Source organism: Manduca sexta, chromosome 14, assembly GCF_014839805.1.
Source record: "Manduca sexta isolate Smith_Timp_Sample1 chromosome 14, JHU_Msex_v1.0, whole genome shotgun sequence".
NCBI classification, from domain to species: Eukaryota; Metazoa; Arthropoda; class Insecta; order Lepidoptera; family Sphingidae; genus Manduca; species Manduca sexta.
The window spans coordinates 1495587-1507214 of NC_051128.1; the positions used below are offsets into that span (position 1 = coordinate 1495587).

Genomic DNA, 11628 nt, shown 5'->3' on the forward strand with positions numbered 1-11628 from the left:
AAAGCTATTATTGCGAACTTAAATATGGATAATATTTATGACAATAATTATTTTTATGGATACGGTCTGCAACAAAAATAATTCACGAAGATATTCCTGTGTTCAAATTGGGAATTTGTGTTTAATGTGCATATTATTTGTACGGAGTGAATAAAGTTACTGTCATATAACCTTTTTTTTACTTTGAATTTAATATAAATTGATTTAATTGTAATATTTGACTTTAGGCTTTATTCCACTGTAAATATAATAGTGATTAGGATTTTAAATTGTCACAGTTTAATTTATTAATCTTAATTTCAACATTATTGAAATTAGTTGCATACAATTTACACAAAGTCACGTATAAATACAAAGTCACTTAGGTAGTCTACTCTATAATATTAGAATTTTAATTTATTGATATGTATTAGTGTGTGTGATCGTTAAAAAAAACAACATTACGGAGTATAGAACTTTCAGTGGCAGCTGAGAGGATGAAGGTTTTTTTGTATAGACAACGCCTCCTCATATATAATATCTATCTATGTATTTTTATCTCACCGACGTATTTGATGCCCTCAGCCTTCAGTCCGTCCACAGCGCGCTGCAGCACCTGGTCCTTGACATCAGCGAGCTGGTCAGGCGTGATGAGCGGGCAGGGACAGTAGGCGCCCATGCCGCCCGTGTTGGGGCCCGTGTCCCCGTCCCCGATGCGCTTGTGGTCCTGCGCGGGGGGCATCATCGATACCGTCTCGCCGTCTGTGAAGGCTAGTACCTAAAGGAGTAGGAAGAATAAAAAGTATGACATAAAGTATCTGGAAAAAATGTACATTAAATTGACACACAAAAAAATATATAATTATTATTTTCTATGCTGACTGTACAGTTTTACAAACTCTGGTTACAATAAAAACAGAGTACAAAAATAATTAAACCTAATATCATTTTCGCGATATTTTACATGACTACGTGAAATATATACCTTCATTATTTTCATTACCAATTTCAAGTAGCAATACAATTAATGTTAGCCTAATGAACAAAATATAATTGGACAGCATCTCCCATAGACCATAGCGACACCCCATTTTCCCGCGAAAATCTTTCCAAAGTAATGCGTACTCCAAAAAAAAGAAATAACCTCTCAAAACGAACGAGAACTCAACTATTATCACACAGAGATATTACGAAACTCGAAAAAGTTCAACGATAACATCCACGATAGACGCGAACAGTTCAAACTAGTATGGATGACCTTTACTAAAATCGTCGCACAAACAATATAAAGTATAATTTATTTTAATTGCAACTGTGTGGACATTTATGGACGAAATCATACTTTACTACGTTACTTTACTGGTGGTAGGTCTCTCAAATGTGAGAATCCGACTGGATAGGTACCAACGCAATGTCCATTTCTGCCGCCGAGCAATTGTGTAGTCACTGTTGTGTTCCGGTTTGAAGGACATTATACCCAGTGTAACTACTGGACATAAGACTTAACATCTCACGTCTCAGGATGGCGAGCGCAGTAGAATACGACAATACTTTGTAATTCAAGGTGTTGGATGGAGTTTCTACTGTTTATGGGCGGTCGTATCGCTTACCATCAGGCGGACGGCAAGCTCGTCTCGTCATTGAAAGCAATAAAAAAATCCTCTATGGTTTCTTGGCTTATGAACTTTATTGGATGATCGAATGTTAAGTGACCTCCAGTCCATCACACAATGGGTTTAGCAAGAGAATAGAGAATGTCTAAGCCCATGGATTCATGCCAAAACACGGAAATGTAACTCTCCTTACGTGAGTAGAGTGAGAAGAATTTAACTAATCAAGACATTAAACATACTTGAAAGTCTTTCTTTATATTCAAATGTCATTATAACAAAATTAATTATTAATTTGGAAACTGTCGATGATAAGATTTGGGTCGATATATATAAATTTTATAAGAGACTATCACCGGAACAAAAAAAAATATAAAAAAAGGTCATACATCATTAACAGCCAGCTCATTATGGTAAACGGTTTTAGAACGTAACAGCGATGTTATCTAAATCACGACATAAAAGTGTCCTCGCTTCGTTTATCGGCGGGCAAAAAAATGTTTATAACAAATGAACTCTTAAATTGCGTTATCAGGAACCCCTATGAGCGTAACGATTTGCTTTATAGATGTGTTTGTATGAATGCGAAGATGTAACACCGACAGTAAGTTTCTCCATATGTACGTCAATTATGTACAAACAACTTTTAATAATTTTTTGACGATTTACATTCTATTGGTAATTTTTTTTTTCGTGTACAGCAATGTGATCCCTACTGCACCTGATGGTAAGTGAGTGGGGTCCAATAGAACGTCGACTGACGAGGATGTTTATCCTCAACAGTCGACACAATTATGCCGGCCTGGGCCCTTATTCTCTATCTCACACGTTATTTTGACAGTGCGTAACAAGCACGCAACACAACGCGTCATGTTTAGGACTATAGAGATTTGGCTTACAGAATACCATTCCACGCACATTTCTCGAAGATAACATGACACGGCCGCGTTACGCGCTTACACTATCATACAGAATAAGGGCCCTGTTGGATCCGAATATACACGGGCTGTGCCCGGAACGCGACACACTTACGTGGGCAACTATGGCGGGTTTTAACACCTTGTGTGCGGTAGTCGCTATCATCATTGATGGGATATGTTTTATATCATCACTAGCAAATTTATGGCTATTATCAAGAACTAAGAATTTACCGTTGTTGGCAACAAAAATTTGCCACGTTAGTGCTTTTTCCTCAAACACGACATGACAGATCATGAAATACGGAAAATGGGTGCACCAGTTACGTCTCTGCCTACCCCTTCTGGGATTAAAGGTGTGAGTGTGTATGTACCAAAAAATGATAACGACTAATTTTCTTCCTTCACGGGCGGAGCTTTACCATTTTCAAATAATATTAACTACCACTTTCTATGAAATAACAATAAAATACTCACGGAAACTTCATCACCCTCAAGTAACTCCTCGATGACCACGATTTCTCCAGCCGAACCGTACTTCGCGTCTGTCAGGATCTCGTCCACGGCCTGGCATGCCTCCTCCTTGCTGGACGCCACCACCACACCCTTGCCGGCGGCGAGGCCGGACGCTTTCACCACCAGCGCTGGGTACGGGGCACTGGAAATGGAAAGTATTTTAGTGACGAAAATAATTGGAATATAAGATTATTTTATTTGTGACACAAAATAATATGAAGTTGGTTGAAAAATATTATAATGAATATTACGCGCAGAAAAAAGTGCGCGATGGGAACACATCCCTATCTCTCTCCCACGCCCGCGTTTTAATCGCATGACGTCATTCCGGTAAGGGTGTACTCTTTACCTTCTCTGTTTTCTATCTTTTACATTTAGCCTTTACTTTCTATTTACGATAAAAATTCTGTGATTAATTTTGTGTTTTAACATACAACTTATCTTAAAAAATCTGATACACTTTCCACATCGCTGTAATAAAAATACCTTAATATCCATGAACTTCATTATATAAATCTACGATAATCTTATCAAGATTAAAACGTAACTACAAATAATGCATTCAATATTTTTATTTCACAAAGCAATCCAACATCTCTATTCAAAAAGGAAAGTATTTTAGCGTCTTCACAAACATAAACACGTTGAATTGACATTGCCCTACATTAGCGGGGATAAAAACAGAAATAATAAGTTGCCGGCACGATAGTGGTCAAGTACTCGTCGTATGCGGGTCACTCGTACGCTACAGATAAACCGTTTCGGACCTACAGTAACAGCACGGGCGCGACACATGATCGGGAATCTAGATCTTTCCTTGCCAGACTCCTAGATCCACTTAAAGAATATTTGATCATTGTTTTTTTGGATGTTGTAAAGTTGGTTCATTATTGTTTTCTGCCAAGGCAAACTGACTCTAACACTGCGTCTGATGTTAAGTACAGTGTAGTCTAAATTAATGTCGATTATCAAGAGAGAAAAAAGGCTTCGCTGTAACAGAATGTCAGCATTCTGTTACTGCATTCACATGCAGTTTGATAAGTTGAGCAAATATCAAACCTTATTGTCAGCATTTCCAATTAGGAGCATAAAAACTTATACCCTAGGCATCATTTTATCAATTTCTTTTATTGACTTCCAGACAATAATATACCATGGCCCCTTACAAGGTTAGTTTGCATATTTATTAACACGGAACGATCCGACATATTATTGTCTTCCCGCTGGATTTCATCAAAATGACACAATACTACAAGCAACAAAAGCAGATAAGGAATCATCTTCTTATCTTTATCCGTTGCGTGGGGTCAACAAAATATGTTTGTTACTTGTAATCAAGTTTCGAATTATTGTCATTAGCGACCTGTCGGAGATCATTTATTTATGACGGTAGATGATAAGATCCGTTAATAGAACCCTTAATAGCGTGTGATAGTAACGTTTTTTTGACTACGCCATATTTCCTGGTACTGCGCTGATGAAACCAAGATATGTAACTAACATTATAAATGCGAAAAATTGTAAAAAATATTTGGATATTTGGTAGAAGTAAGAAGCAAATGAACGGACTTGACGGATGAGATTGGGCACACGGATTGAACATGTCCTGGATTGATAAAGCTTAGTTTTATCCCGGCAATTTGATCCCGTGGGAAATAATTGGATTTAAATCAGATTCTTTAAACAAATGGCGCTGGCGTCGTATAGATGACGCTATGGATCGATACAAGATTTTAGGGTTTTTTTATAGCGGGAAAGACTTTTCGCGCCGCGAAGGCGCGACCAAAAACTAGTAATGTATAATTTAATACAGTTAAACATCTACGGTAGTCCTTTGTTCTGACGGCAGTCGATATACGTGTAACATCTCTGTCGCATACAATTGTTTGTCACTGTACTCTATCGTCAGCCGCAACTTATAGTAAACTGGTCATATCGGTTAGTAAAAAAAAAATTAAATAACACAGTAAAGCAAAAACTGACCTATTAATAAATTCCTTTGCAGCCGCAGCATCAGTGAATGACTTGTGCCTCGCCGTCGGTATCTGATATTTGTTCATAAACTTCTTGGACCAGTCCTTGTTGGCCTCAATCTGGGCGCCGGCCTTGGTAGGTCCAAAGCATGGGATGCCATACTGCGTCAAGTTGTCTACCAGACCATTGGCGAGAGGGTCTTCGGGCCCAATCACTACCAAATCAATGCTCTGGTCTTTGCACCATTTTGCGAGGGCCTGTGGGAAAATATTTGCATTCATCATCAAATATTTCTAATAACATTAGGTTGTTTGATACAAGAGTAAATTCAGTATACTGGTGTTTCAAACAATAAAATATGTTATGAATGGCATGCCAGAGGAATACTGAAAATGAATGATCCTTCACATGTTACTACAATAAAATAATAAAAAGTTATGTGATAAATGGAAATACATACATGAAAAATAATGTACATATTTATAAAGTTATACAATATCTTTTAGATCCTTAGTATCTATTTTAGAATTTAATGAAATAGTTTCTAAAATTTGCCTTGATTTGTATGCCTAGATGTGTGTTTTTTTTTTATTTTTATCTGGCCTTTTTCTTTTTTTAACTAGTTATTGATATGAATAATTAACTTACAAAAAAAATTTTGATCGCAATATTGGAAGTAAAATTAATTTTAATGGTATCATTTACCGAATATGATACTGTTTCTGACTTCAGTCTGTAGATTATAGCAATTGTAAGCTAGAAATGATTTAAAAAAAACCCTTTTCGCCATTAAAAAATGAGTGTAAAGGACTGATTTTGAGAAGAAGATTTGAGTGTAAAATGATCTAGCTAACTAGTGAACTATTTCAAGAAGTTACAAGACAGGAATAAAAACAGCCTAGCGCAGTAACAATTAAACATACCTTATTAACATTTAGGAAAAAACTTTAATTAATTTGTGACAAGTCTTCCACAAAAAATTATCAACATTCTTTCTCAATAAATATGCTCAGTTGCTATACAAAGATCAAAACTAGGTACTCTGGATATTTCCATTGAAAGATTACACATTAATTACAATGACCCTCACTTTCTCATGATATGCAACTTATCATGAATATTATATAATTTTAAATATATATATTTTTCCATATATTTTTTTTACATTATAAATTTATTGACCCATTTTATAACATTGTTTATGCTTACTTTAATTAAGATCTTTTATCACAACACAATATGTATGTGCATAGATTTTAATGGGTATATGTAATATAAGATAACCTTGTGACTTATACGCAAACTGTTCAAAACAGATACATATTATATGTGAAAATAGACTTATTTACATCTATTGTCAATATCACAGATGATGTAAAAATTGGTTTTAATTACTCTGTAAAAACTCTTTTGCCAGAAAAAAATAATGATGAGTCCCTGTGACTATGAAGGCTATAAAGTCTTTGATACTTCAGGACATAATTATATTATAAAAAAAGTAATCAAATTCAAAAAATATTTTTATATCAATGGCATAACTTTCTTATTTTTTTTTCCATATGAACCTTCTACTTCTTCTTCTAAGAAAAGAAAGAGATTAATGAAATTGGTAAATCATTCTTTAGATATGGCATAACCAAGGGAAATTATTTTTTTATGTATTGATAATATTTATTTGAACAAAATAAATAATTCATGAAAATACCCATAATGTAATAAGACAAAAAAATATATATATTTAAGGAAAAACTTACAAGAATGTAATGGACAATAATTAAGATACATGCTATAGATCACTTTTGGCAGTAATTCATCTCAAGTTTTATATTTAATTTATTTTAAGTGTCTTCAATCTTCCTTATTATATTAATCTTGTCTACTAACTTTTTATAATAACTAATCTGGATCTCATGTTGAGACATAGCATATTTTATTTTATTTTTTTATTTTATTTATGCATATGCTTAATGCTGTCCAAGAGAACTCCACACTTATTTTCAAGCAACTTATCCATACATAATGTATATAAATATTTTCTTTCATTCAACACACCTTTTCACACAGAAGTTGCTATATACACTTTTTAGAGTTATCCATAAAACTTAAAAATCTTTTATGCTATCGATAAATAAAAATACAAGAAATTTATTGAACTCACAGGATAATTCTTTATATCCAACTCGACACTCTCCACCTTGTTGGTGGTAGAGATGCCGACGCTGCCCGGCGCGCAGTATATATGCTTCACGTTGGGGGACTCCGCCAGTTTCCAGCATATGGCATGCTCCCGACCTCCGCTACCAATCACCAGAACATTGCTCTCTGTCATTTTATTTAAGAAAACCACTCGCAACTTAGCCTGTTTATATCACGTGTTGATATTAAAGTTTTCTCTCAAAAACTTTCATAAGTAAAGTTTTATTTGATTTATTATGGTGAAAATTTCAATAACAATAAATATTTACATAAAAGATGATATTAAATAATTTTAATTCAATTTAATTTATTTTTTTTATGAATCCACTTGCGTCGCAAACACGGACAAACTTTTAAATGACGTTGATAGTAAATGTTTTCTTTTTTCGTCGCTATGTGGAGACTAGTGTTGTACAATTTTTGCTGATAAAAAATATCGACAAAACAAACGCGTCAATTCCAAAATGGTCTTTACTTATTTTTTCGTCAGTTATTTGAGATAGTTTATCTCATTATACCAGCTGTCAACTGAGTACACCCAACGTGATTGCTAAGAAGATAATGTCTTACAAAATAATAACCAAGAAACAGGAATTTCCTTACAATAACAAACATTAACGTTATTTGATGGCGGAGCCACTCTTAAGAATTAAGCAACACAGTTTTTGCAAAATAAGGCACGTGAAACATTATTCTGACCCCACAGTGAGATGAAGCTAGTAAAACACAACATAAAGTTAGTAAAATAGTAATATTCTATCACTCAGAAACAGTATTACATAAACTATTACAAAAATATAACTTGCTAGAATATTATCAATGTATTATTTTGCCTCTCATTATCTAATAAGATTAAATCTTTTACAAAAACAAGTAATGATTATAAACTTATTTATTTTAATTCAGAATTTTACATCGTTTGATAAGTTTATCTCGATATCATTCGACAATGGCATATTCTAACAACACTAGCTTTTAAGGTTGCGTTCATTTTATAGTGATATGAAATAGACTCATACACAGGCTGAACCTAAAATAAAAAAAAAGTACATATTGTTCACAGAAATATAATATTATTCACATATTAATGGACCTACATTTTGTAAAATTTTATACTTTTATTTTTTACTGCCTACTTCCATGATCAGAATATATTTTTTAAATCGTTTTTATAAGTCAAGGTATTTTTTATAAGAAGAAGACGTACAGCCTCACCCCCATCTCTCAATAATAAACTGCATTATACGTTTGTAATAATTTTTTTACGATATAATTTTACAAAATATATGATATAATGTATTTTATTATTTGAGGGCAAATAGTAAAAACTATATAAAAAATATTGAAATTACTCCAAAAGATCAAAATTCGGAACGTTACAAAATGGCGAACATATTTGTTCTTGTCATTTTGCTGTGATGCTTGCTCGCTGTACAAAATCTAGTATTTTGTTGCTATAAAATGGCTGACACCGGTTCACGTATGAATTTCGCTGCTTTAAAAAGAGCAGATCCTTATGTAAAAGCAATAGTTGATAGTGCCACCCATGTTGCGCTTTATACATTCGAAGAGAACGAATGGGAAAAAACTAACATCGAGGGCGCTTTGTTTGTGTACAGTAGAAATGGAGAGCCGAACCATAGTTTAGTGATTATGAATAGGTTGAACACGAACAACCTCATCGAACCCGTGTCGAAAGGAATCGAATTACAATTGAAAGAACCTTTCCTACTGTATCGAAATGCCAAATGTCGCATTTACGGCATATGGTTCTACGATAAAGAAGAGTGCGTCAGAGTGGCCACGAAGCTAAACGCGCTGGTAAAGGAGTCAATTAAGCAGTCGCCGGGTGAAAATATGCCGCAGAACGCGGTATACAATACGTCCACGACATCCAGCCAGCCGGTCGACATATTCAGCATGCTGAGCAAGGCGCAGGACGACTTCAATTCAAATAAAGGTCTAGCGAATAAGAATGAGTCCACGCCGTCACGGGCCTCCGACATGGCTTCCCAGAGTGTCATGGACTTCTTTGCGAAAGCGGGTAGTGGTGCTGCGGCGCAGATGCCCGCCGTTTCCTCTTTACCCTCGCCCGGAATCTTTGGCCCGCGTGCAACGGACGCGAGAGAGGTGCCTCAACTGTTGCAGAGGCTCATGAGTAATCCTGCACACTCAGTTGAACACATAGAGAAGCAGCAACGCTCTGTCACTCCTCAGGAGGGACAGAACTCGAATGGTAACATAGCCATAGACTCGGCCATGAGGCAGCCATGTGTGTTCCCATTAAAATCTACACCTAATGAGAAACAAAATCAGAGGATATCTGGAGTTAAGAAGGGTTTGGATGGGAATGATTCTAATGGTCTAATACCGCTGGAAAATGAGTTGAACTTGATGAGGATGTCATCACCAAAATCAACATCTCCTCTAGCCACCTATCTTAACCAATCCCAGGACATTGGTCATCCGGTAAGCACTTTTAATGGTAGCAAAGTGGAAGACATTGGAATGTACCCTTTGATTGACTGTATGACCACTCAGCAGAAGCCGGCCCTGATGCCACCCACCATGTTCACTGCGAGTACCGGTGGCGACGTCCAGCCCACTCCGGAGCCTCTCACCAGAAATCAGCTGCTTCAAGCTTTCAACTATCTACTCAAACACGACGCTGACTTTGTCAACAAACTGCATGAGGCTTACGTAAAATCTTTTTCAGAAAAAGCCTTTTCAGTGTCATAAAATTCATTCTTTTACGACCGTGGCCGATTTTGCCGGCCACCAGTAATGTACAGTTGTAATTTGAAGTGTAAAATCTCCTAAAACATTGTCCACCTTCTAGTTTTGTAGAAACTCATTATTTGGACAGAATATTTTATAATAAGTTTTAAACTACAAAATGTGTCATTGTAATCTGTATAGAGAATGAATTTTAGTGACTTGTCGCCTTCTGATGGGCGAGTCTTGTAAATGATTCCTTAAGCAGCTATTTGTGATATTTCTATTGGCTTCAGCTTAAGGCTTGATGAAATTCTGACACAAGTCCCAGCATATACCTAGTTTAGTATATTGATTTGTTAAAGTATGAACACAAATTAAAGGACAATACATATTTCTATCTCGTAGAGATGACAAAGCTTTACAGATATGTTTGTTGCAATAAAATTACGAAAATAAGGAGATATTTTGAAATTAGACTTTGTTTGTAATTTATATAAGGACTGCAAAAATTTGCTATTTGTTTACAATGTCTATGTTTACTTAATCTGTTACTGGTAGGTGTCTCATTTTCTAGTTTTATTGTATGTGAAACATTTTTAGACATGTAAAATTTTCCAATAGTTTTCATTTAAGTTTCTACAAGGTTTCCTACTTAAGATTTCAAACAAATTTTAGTTTTTTCAGTCAGTAATAAACTTTTTCCTGTATATAAGACAAACTTAATTGGATAAATAACTTCTTAATAAAAAAAGGAAAACTATTTGATTTTGGAGAAACGAATTTTTTAACATATATTTCTCCTAAGAATCAACTTTGTACTTTACGGATGTTATGTTGTGCATCCATGTTAAAGAATGGTCATACTGGGAAATGCCTAAATTTCCACTGGGATTTACAATCTTTTCCCATTAATGATAAACACCATTTTGAAAAAAAAGGCGTGTTTATATTTTGTTGAAACAAACACCATGAGATAGTAAGCCGATTTTACAATCAGGTATAAAATATCAAAATGCGACAAATTTAAAATAAACTTCTTACCCATGACTTGTGAAATAAATAGCTTAGTCTTCGCCTTTACAGAAATTAAAATGACATGAATTGATGTAAACATTACAAATCATTGTACTGAGGAGCAATTCTAAAGATAGTCTGGCCTAGATAATTCATTATGTGATTAGCGCGATCATTTCTTACGAACTTACCAATACTCTACATGCTCCAATATTTCTTGTATCTAGTTCCGGCGTAAAATAGTTTTTGACAATTTTCCGTTAGAAATATATCATCAAAATAGTCTCAAATTAAAGGGTTCATTGAATTATACTTTCTTTTATTTTTTTTTCTATCTAACTTTGTTTAGTTTCAGGTACCTACTCTAACCGATATCTTCAATAAACTATTCCAATTGCTTTTTTCGATCAATTCCAAAAATTTACCAATCAGACAGGGCCGTAGCTAGACTTGGCTATGGAGGCTCTGCTCAATCGATTTTTGGCTTTCTTGACTTGTGAACGTGAATGATTCCGGTTAATACTTACGCAATTGTTAAAGTAATATACAGATTGTAACAAAATTCCCTTAAATCTCGAAAGGGGGTTATTCCACCCATCAATACGAATAACTTACTATGGGACCAACTTCCAAACCATGAATAAAAAACCCGCTGCTCCATATATTTTGATAGAGTAGTTATGTATAATTTAGTTGATTATTAA

The 11628-nt window shown here is 34.8% G+C and overlaps 2 protein-coding genes across 3 annotated transcripts in view; one reads left to right on the top strand and one right to left on the bottom strand.

Moving 5' to 3' along the window:
* Positions 1-7566, bottom strand: part of LOC115447492 (trifunctional purine biosynthetic protein adenosine-3) — a 29758-nt gene extending 22192 nt beyond the window's left edge. The window contains exons 1-4 of the mRNA XM_030174580.2: positions 7155-7566; positions 5006-5253; positions 2984-3164; positions 544-757 (exon numbers count right to left, since the gene is read on the bottom strand). Coding sequence (XP_030030440.1) covers positions 544-757; positions 2984-3164; positions 5006-5253; positions 7155-7325 — 814 coding nt within the window. The 5' untranslated portion in view covers positions 7326-7566. The remainder of the gene's footprint in view (positions 1-543; positions 758-2983; positions 3165-5005; positions 5254-7154) is intronic.
* A 1003-nt stretch (positions 7567-8569) lies between these two features.
* On the top strand, positions 8570-11236 carry LOC115447491 (mRNA-decapping enzyme 1B). 2 transcript variants are annotated; one of them, XM_030174579.2, is made up of 2 exons: positions 8570-9661; positions 9737-11236. In XM_030174579.2, the coding sequence occupies exons 1-2, from the start codon at positions 8654-8656 to the stop codon at positions 9929-9931; spliced, it is 1203 nt and encodes a 400-aa protein (XP_030030439.1). In that variant the 5' UTR covers positions 8570-8653; the 3' UTR covers positions 9932-11236. The 2 variants fall into 2 exon arrangements, with proteins under 2 accessions (XP_030030439.1, XP_030030438.1); XM_030174578.2 differs by having other exon boundaries at positions 8571-9661; positions 9734-11236.
* Positions 11237-11628: the final 392 nt, after the last annotated feature.